The following is a 9,874-nucleotide window of genomic DNA, read 5'->3' on the forward strand; positions in this document are numbered from 1 at the left end:
TCAGCGATTATAAGCGACCTCCGCCTGATTCAAAGCACAAGTTATTCAGAACTCTGTTTGTTGCCACATATTCCAAAATCGTAACAATCTACGAGATGATTAGCAGATTTTTCTTTGCATGTGACATGAAATATATTCCCTTACAATGATGTTAAAACAAGAGAAGAGGAATTGCAGCAATAATATTGCTATCAACTGCTTGTGACTGAGTCAGTAAAACGTGATTCATAATGGTATCATCATATATTCTCGGTAATAGTTGTAACTGTTGAAAAAATGGAACAGCATGCCATAGAACTGAATAAAAGGAAACTGATTCTTTGACTCCATCGACGGGAACGTAACGAGATCGTTTCGGACAAAAGATTATTTTTTATCTTTGGGTTTCGCTCCAAATCCGATCCGTTGAAATGCAATAAATACGAAAAGTAGGATTACCATTTCTGCGCGAGGAAACTTTTGACGAGCGTCTAATGCGCGCCAATTCATTTGCACGATTTTCAACACGGGGAATTTATAATGTTTAGCAAATTTTATTTCTCGGAGGAATTCTGAATCGTCAAACGCGCCGTCAGAAATGAAAAACGACATCAACATTGTAATATAATACGTAAAATCGCAAACTTTCACTGATAGATATTGCAAGAATATTTGCCCGTAATTGACAATTACTGTAACAATTATCTCTAATTATCCGTCCAATCGTATAAATAGATAATAGATTCAAATAATTCTTGAAATAAATTGACGATGCAAACGAAGGTACTTGAACGTAACGGCAATTACGAAATTACTGTCGAAATAACAGGCCCCCCTTGACTAAATTTAGAAACTTAATAGGGAAATAAAAGGAAGTATCGTAGGAAATCAAGCGGAATATATCGTTACTTCGCGGATAATATTCACCAGCTGGAGTTCGCGGCCATTGGCTACCATGTCTAAATAGACTATATTAGGTTACTAAGCACGCTTTCGATTGTATATATATGCTTCTCGTTTTTTAAAAAAGCCTGGAGGTATCAAATTACAGAAACGTACACGCAAACGTCGGGGTCGATCGATTTAAGTTCGTAAAATTGTCCATTCGAGCATCTCGAAGTTGCTAATAACTAGACGAAAGCCGACATTGTCCTTTCTCGTAACTAAATGGAGTAATTATTTTGTATCGTACGCGTGCACGGGAACAATATACATGCAATCAAAAGCGAAAAGAATAGAGAGATTAGTTGGATACTGGGTATAATAAGATTTTGTTTACGATACAGAAGTAATTGGCCCCTTCTTTCATCGTTTTCTGCTTCGTTGCTGATCGAAACAGAGGAATACAAAGGTGATGTTGGATTCAATGATAATAATGAAAAAGGAGAAAATATAGAAAATCGTGAACGAACTGGATGTACAGAAGGATCGTCTGTAAAGCATAAAATTGTATAACGTTTGCCAATCGTGCTGCGACTTCTCCCATTAAATTAAAAATTTAGTTTTAACTGTTCTACATGGTGTTTATCTCGGGCCGATGGTTCACGTGACAAAATCATCACCGTTTATAATTTAACCGTGTTAAGGTATAATGCTTCCGTTAATATCTGAAATTTTCCTTTTTCTCCCCCACTCTTTTTCTTTTGTTGCGCGATTTGTACCGTCAGCGTTCGCCGTAAATTATATATACGCCGCTAAATCATAGAAACGCGATCGACCATAGGTATTGGCATGTGGTGAAAACGTAAATGTGCCTCGACTTGCCGTATATCGCATGTTAGTTCGGTGCGTGCTCGGCCCTCGTTGTAAGTAGTGTTTAGCACTAACATAAACTAACTTCAAACGCGGAACTCTATCGTAGCGATCAGTCCTTCACCTACTGTCGCATCATTTATCAATAGAGAATCCATTGAAATTACTAGGCACACGTTTCGAACGCGGCTGCTTGAAAGTTCTCCGTTTCGATTAATTGAAATTAATGATAAGTTCTTAAAACGATTCGCGGAACAACTTTCGACATTTTATCGAGCACCCCTTTTTTTTTCATGTTTCCATTGCTACAGCAAGAATTAATCAGCTTGCGACTAATATCTAGAGACTTACTTACAACCTGGGTAGAGGAGCATGCAGCACTTTGTACCGTATATGTACATACGTATATATGTGTTACTGTATAAGACTCATTTCTTACTCGTGTGCACTGTATGTTTATAAATGTGTATATTTCTTTTTTTGTATCTGGTTAATAACGAACAGCGCATCTTGCCACTTGAATGTACATACCGACCAAACGATGTCGTTAAACGTTACGAGGAATGTATGTGAATAGATGTCATTTTTAATGGAAACTACAGCTGCATTTTGTTATTTGTTCTTTTCTCTTTCGTTTCACCTGTTTTACATGTACAGTGGCTTGCGAAAGTATCCAGACACTTGCAATCAAAAACATCAACGAACAAGGCATAAGAAATTAAGTAATATATCCGAATCGTCGTGATGTTATTTCGCGATTAAGATAATAGGGCACAAACTGGTTACATAACATTTATTATAAATATGAGGGGTACAATGTAAGGTGTACGAAGGCCAACTTCTAAAACAAAGCGTGGAGCGTATCGTTTAAAATCGATTCCATGTTAAATCTCACGGTATCCTTTGGACCACTGTCATCTTCGAAACGAAAATCTGAAATTTTAATATTAATTCCGTCACCTTTTTATCTCACTGATTTCTTTGGACATTCGTCAAAACTAACAATATTGTTAATATACTACGAAAATTACGTTCAACTGTCATTGTTACTGTTCATGTAGAATTTGTACGATAACCAAATATGTCAATGTTTATATTCTTCTACTCTGGCAATCCACTGTTTAAATTGTCGTCTCAACCCTAAGAAAACTTCTGGGTTCTCAATTGACCTCGTGTACTTCTCGATTATTTACAGCTCCTTATTTTTATTTGTTCAATTACTGACTATTGCTCAATTTATAATTAATTTACCTGCGTGTAAATTGCTACGTTTCTCTCTTACAATTAGAGATCTTTCTCTAGAAATACAAAATCGAATTGATTGGAATAGATATCTAATGCGGTCATTCGAGTTTTCTGATCTTACTATACTTGTATTTATCCTCTTGTAAGAGAAAATGTACCAATATTTAAAAAAAATATGTTTCCTTTCATAGATGAAACAATTTTACCTGATTCGAACCTGATCAAATTTAAATTCGAGAAGAGTTCCGAACGACCCCAGAAGTCACCCTAGGATTAAACCAATATTTAATTATTCAAATACATCCGTGATTTTCATGCAACTCTTGTTTACAAGAAATATTTCATAACCGATGTACACGGCAACTTTCTTTCGGTAATACTTCATCTTGTTTGGTAGCGCATTTGATTGCAATTGTGTAAACACTTTCGTGAAGCATTCGTGCATCTTCCTTTATTGTAAATACTAGCCATCGTTCATCTCCCATCCATTCCAACACATACTACCGATTTCGTGTCTTCGTTTTGTGTCTTCTTTTTCAATTCACCTTCTGTTTCGTTATTTGTATTCGTGCACATTAGCCTGTGTACACGTGCATACTAGTTTTAGAGAAAATTGCACTTCACGCGCGTGTGGCATCCTTCGCTAGTAGCTCACGTACATGTCGTAGTACCATAGTTCATGTCCGGTGAGTACATTTTGTTTTTAACTTCATTAGAAAGACACGGGAGTCCGATATAGAAATTCCTTCGTCTACGTATGTATAATATTTCGTTGAACACGAAACGTTCTCGGTGATCCTGTTTTTGGAAATTGTCCATGATTTTTCTACGAATTTCGGAGGCACGTTCCATATCGGACTCCAGCAATGCATCGTTGCACTGTAGTTTTATCACGCTTTTACTGCATGCTTGCATTTGCGATGTCTTCGTATCGTGCTTGCTTTGCTTTCACTTCACTTACCGCAACACTACTAAAAAGTAATTTAATGTCACATTTATAGAACGTTCGGAAAAATATTTATCCAATTTGAAAATGATTTGAATCGACAACCTTTGAAATTTAACGTTTGTACAAGAATATAAGAGACGAATAACAAATAAGATAGTAATTCGTTTGTTGTACTAAACCTGTTGGTGATATTTTTCGATAATAATTGCTCGTACGTATTTGTAATGAAATAATATATCGGCATAACGTATAGTAACAATATTAAATAGAATCGAATGTCTAACAAATACAAAAATTTATCGTGTTTTACTTCCGTAGCTTGAAAACAATCTTCTTAGAGCCTGTAAAACTTTTGAAATTAATTGTTAGATAATTGAAAGTAATGGAAAGAAACATTCGATCGTGTAAAGTCAAATGCAAATACGGGTAATTACTTGTCTTTTTGTTTCAGACAATACTTTGTTGGCGATAGACTCGGTGCCTCCTCATGGAATGGTACAACCTCAATCGTACATCTCGGCTACTAAATCCGAGGAATTCCAGAAGGATCATAAAATCCAAGAGATCCTCAAGGACTCTGAAACGAGCCAAAAGAGCCACGCGCGATGTGAAAATCAACAAAACTATGGACAACAAGGGCCTCATTCGCAACAGATTAATGCTCCCGACACTCGACAGAATTTTTATAACAATAAGAACAAATTCTTCGAGCAGAGTCAAGGACCAGGTTACGACGAATACCAAGATGCCTGTGACCAACGTCAAATCGTGCATATGCACAACGCGAGGAATCAGCAATACTACGCCTCTGGGAAGGATATCAATCAGCAATTTTACACGCTGCCATCCAGGAGACCACAGAGGGAAATCGAACCACCACGTAGTGTTACACCGGACATTACAAGGGGTCTTGGACGCGGTTCCTTGAGTACGATGCACATGCTTGCGAGGCATGGTCAAAAAGCGACGGTTGAGCAGGATTCTAATCGATTTGGCTCTCAGGTAGAGTTAAATAAACGGAACGTGGAGAACTTCGAGGCACAGCACAGCCTGATGCAAAGTCACCAGCAGCCACCGATTGTGGATGTTAGAAACAGGTGCGTAGAAACGTTAAAGAACAGGAAAAAGAACAAGAAATTCAAGTAAGTGATGACTTCAAAATTATTATTTACGATACGGTTGTGCCTTCGAAATCCATGTATAACATTTTTTGAATACGTATACGCTTCCAATGTATTCGAACAATTCTTTCCGAACTTGAAACCTTCAAATAATTTACAAAATTTGATCGTTGTGTGCATTAAATGCTATTTACATGCTGTGTTTGCAAATACGTGTAAAGAAAAATCCGACGATTTACGTAGCGTTTTAATCATTTATGGACAGTTATGAAGTAACTCTGTTCTCTCGGACAACTCGGTATTCTCGAGCTGAATGAAAATCTGCGAGTATCGAACTCGTCACCCTATGCTATTCGTATACCTTAAAATCATCGAAAGCGTTTCATTCTAAACGTTTCGTTTTATGCATTTAGATTCGCAACACCATTAGGCCTGACAGCGCTCGGATATCGATTTTTCGCGTCCTCGCCTGTTCGTGATCCCGTTACGAAGTCTCCTAGTGCTGATGCTTTAAAGCACAATCCAATTTCCCCGATTGGGCACAGCTATGGCAATAGTTTCAAGTCGTCCACACCGACCGGACGTAGTATGCCAACTGTTGCCGAACGTTTGGCTTTAAGTGCTAGCAACAACTGTTCGTCATCGATGCCGAACTCTGGAAGAAGCACGCCCGTCCAAACGTCGTCGGGTAGAAGTACCCCTACCAATTTGATACTATCCCCGACGAAGAGCACGATGTCCAATGAGGAACTGTTCGCTGCTATTCACAAATCGAAAAAGAGACTGAACATCAAGGACGACAACGAAAATCTGTCCCCATACGGATCGACGAACTCGTTGGTAAAGATTCCACCTGGAAACAGGCATAGTTGGAGTTCCGAGTCACAGAAATCTTCTTCGGCGGTACGTGCAGAATCCTTTTCGATGATTCCATTTAAATAGCATATTATGTCACTCCTATATATTATATATACATACGTATATCGTTTTATCAATATTAACACGATTCCTTTCCATTTCAGGTACCGCAGAACCCTCAATCACCGTCACCGGCAACGTCACGATTGGATTTTAAACGTTTGCTGCTTCAACAGAGCGTGAAAACGGGACCAACTAGGCTCTCAGCGGCAGAGCAGTTGAAACTCTCGCGGCAACAATCGCAACAACAACAACAACAACAACAACAACAACAGCAATCATCATCGCCGAGCACCCAGCAGACAATGCCCTTGGCCAAAGTTCTGAGTCCCCGGTCTGTATGGAGATTTCAAACGCCACGTACGGATGTCTTGTCGTCCACGATTATTGAGGATACTGCCGCCGAGGAAAAGGCTATGAAACCATCGCCAGAAAATACTTCCCCTATATCAAGACTGAACGCCAGAAGGCAATTGGACCTTTGCAACGATCTCCCGAAACACCTGCGTGGTAGCGACTCGGGAACCGTGACATCCGACGTCTGTAACAATAGGTTACCATCGGACAACGTGGACATTACTGATCCGATGTTTGCCAACGAGATCGAGACCTCTGGTGGAAATATCCAGAGGCAGGAGTCCAACATGGAGAATTGCATCGTGACTGCCAGTGATAATCGTTTGGCCGGCAACGTGCAAATTAGTGCTGTTCAATGCGCGTCGTCCGCTCAAAGCGTTCCAGACTTGCATTCGCAAAATAACGCTGCTGATTCGACAAACCAGTATTCGCCCAGCTGTGCGCAGTTCACGCTTACGTGTCAGCAAGCAATAAGCGCTTTTCAGTCGAGAAGGATCAGCAATCAACTGGCCAGAGCGCAATTCTTGGCTGGTGCAACGGCAAGTCCGAACCAAGGCCACAATACTTACGTGAGACAGATTCTCAGAGCGAGGTCCGAATCTCCCCAGAACGTTGCAACGCAAAATGTTGCTCGTAGCCCTAGTGCCCCCACGCTGGAAACTGCTTTGTGATCACAGCGTGCGTTATTGCTGACGAAACATGGAACTCTGAGGACCAGAATGGACGAAATTCTTCATTACCTACACTTTTGGAAAACGTAACGAGCGCTATTAGCTGCGTAGATTTACGAAACTTGAATCGCTTATACGTTTATCGAGCATCGACGATATCGCTATCAATGGATTTTAATCAAATTGTCGACGATCTTATCGAGATCTTATCCTTACGTGAATTTACGTCCTTCTGGTTCTTAATGCCTTGTATTCAACGGTGAAAGTAGTTTTGCGGCGGGTACATCGATGAAAACAATTGAAAAGCGTAGAAAATAGTTGGATACCTGTGAATCTAGTAATCTAAGTCGTTTCAGTCCAAATTCTATTGTTGAATCAATTACGATTTGACGAACTCCAAGAGGACAATAATTTGTTACGTCATGCAAGTTCATGATAACGGAGAAATTAGTATTACACAGTATTGGATTACTTTTTCGGTGTAAAAGTAATAAAGTAAAGAGGGTCGAGTAATTGTGCGGAATCGAGGATAACAATGTTATCGATTCGTATCGTTGAAATTTATTTAAAATTACGATGTATTGTGTACCTCAAACCGAAGATTTTCAACGTACGTACTTCCTCGGATTAATTGATTCATACATGTAATGGAAATTTGGTAAAAGCAATAATTCACGATGCAAATAATCTCTTCCAGAATTTAGAGCGCAATATATATTTTATACTTTATTAACTATAATAAAAGAAATTTGATTCAAAGCAAACCCAATGGGAAATCGTTAAGTTATGATACAACATAATGACTAATCTAAGCATTTCAACAAGAACGAATCTAAATGTTCATTTTCTTTTAATGAACAACATGCACCACGAATTTTATTGCTTTTCGAAGGAAAATCTCATCAAAGGCTCATAATTACTGGTTCCTTTATGAAAATATAGGAAGCACTCATAAAGTGCTAATTTTATCTAAATTTATTACGAAAACAAACACAATCACACTTCTAAAAGCATATAGCAGAACTCTGTAAATAGCACACGATGTAATAATGAATGCATTCTGCTTAAAATTCAATCGCTTGCTTGTCTAGTCGGGGTAGTTCAATATCCACAATTTCGAATTTCTTCAAACAAAGTCCAATTACTTGAAATTACGTAATAAACGCGTAATTTGTATTATTACGAGTCGACGTATAATAAAACTTAAGCTTTACGATTATTGGGTGGTGAATAGTAATATATTCGAAGAAGACTAATGCGTAGAATAATAACAGAGTTGCCTTAATTAAATTATTTTAAGTTATGCCGCGATGGTCGGTTGTGTATTCGCAAATCAATTGCGTTCTCGCGTGTGCGCAGATATAACGACAAACTTACAGATGATAATATTAGAATTTTAAGCTGAAAATGTTTTGTACTTTATTCAAAATAAAAAAAAAAAAAAAAAACATATTTCATTGAAATAATGAATCCTGTTGTCGTTTCAATAACTAACTGTTATAGTGGACACGCTTCCTCTGTATACCATTGAGAATGAAGATGGTATAAATCTAAAAAGTTGGTTTTAAAAAATCTGTTGCTTGTCATCAAATGGTAAGGAACGATGCACCCACCATCTTGAGAATCTTGAATCATTAGAAACTCCACATTCTCTGAAGTATTACTTCTAATAGAACCTATAGTCCATCCAAAGAGACAAAATATCAATTTATCAATTTAAAAAAATACCAATTTTTTTAAAGGAACCCAATATTATTCGATTGGTGGTAATGGTGGTGGTCGTAGTAATAGTAGTAATAGCAGTCTAGTAATTCAAATAGCGATTCAGAATAAACTTTTTGTAAAAGCCATTTGACGAAAAATTATTGGTTATACAAGTAATTGAAGTGTAAATCAAATAATTTAAGTTACAAAAAAATGAAAATGAAGTTTAAAAAGAACGTTCTACGTAATCATTGGGTCCGAGTATTGTAAAGTCGTCCCTAATCTGATCACGTCCTGTATTTCGTCTCGTTGGTCGAACTCTAGATGATATTGAAGACGCCATTTATATTGTTTATCTATGTATGATATCTATCTACAATTTTTTTGCTAACTGAAAAACTACTAAAGTATATGGAATCGAAAAATAATAATTATTGCAATATAGGTAAGATAACTACCATCGACATCATTATTATATTTAATTTTTAAAATTTTCTTTATGTTAAAGAGCAGCTGTTTCTTCTGTTTTTAAAACGGGTATTGGATTACACATAATTTTCATTGCAAATTAATGTAGTCGATTATTGAACTCTGTTGTATTAGTTTACTGTATAATTGTCGACTATGAGAAAGTATTTAAATGTGACAAAAAGATTAAGTATAATCTTACGTTTATAACAATTAAGTAGGTATCTCTTTTTATTAAAATTCTATTTAAAATATTTAATTATTAAAATATTCTTTAATTAAAAATTGTATTCGATTGATATAATAATATTTTATGTTACAATATTTGATGAAAGATAAATGTATTAATCAATCCATAAATAGTCAACAAGATATTCAATTTCAAATTTACGAAATAAATATTTTTTTACTCCGAATCAGAATACGGTTACAAACCGGATTGACTTCTTCGCAATGTCAGAATGCTTTACCATGGGGATGACTTTTTAGTGATCCAAATAAATAATAATCAACGGAAACTATATAATCAAGTGAAAGGATTGTATTATTAACAAGCAAGAAGAGAAATACATGTTGACATTCGCTGCAATTTGTTTCTTCAAGCACTCGAATTCGGATGTCAAGTTTTATCGAATTATTATTCGGCAATTTGAAGACATATTTACAGTCAACTAGTATTCAATATTGTCAGACTTTTCAATATTGTCTAC

At 36.9% G+C, this 9,874-nt stretch overlaps 1 protein-coding gene across 4 annotated transcripts in view; it reads left to right on the top strand.

The window, feature by feature from the left end:
* Nucleotides 1–8,441, top strand: part of Gukh (NHS actin remodeling regulator GUK-holder) — a 35,146-nt gene extending 26,705 nt beyond the window's left edge. For all 4 annotated transcript variants that reach the window (XM_076317076.1, XM_076317077.1, XM_076317078.1 and 1 more), the window contains 3 exons: nt 4,377–5,022; nt 5,460–5,949; nt 6,069–8,441. In XM_076317076.1, the coding sequence (XP_076173191.1) occupies nt 4,377–5,022; nt 5,460–5,949; nt 6,069–6,992 (2,060 nt within the window). In that variant the 3' untranslated portion in view covers nt 6,993–8,441. The remainder of the gene's footprint in view (nt 1–4,376; nt 5,023–5,459; nt 5,950–6,068) is intronic.
* Nucleotides 8,442–9,874: the final 1,433 nt, after the last annotated feature.

The sequence above is a fragment of the Ptiloglossa arizonensis genome, chromosome 7 (assembly GCF_051014685.1).
Source record: "Ptiloglossa arizonensis isolate GNS036 chromosome 7, iyPtiAriz1_principal, whole genome shotgun sequence".
Taxonomy (NCBI): domain Eukaryota; kingdom Metazoa; phylum Arthropoda; class Insecta; order Hymenoptera; family Colletidae; genus Ptiloglossa; species Ptiloglossa arizonensis.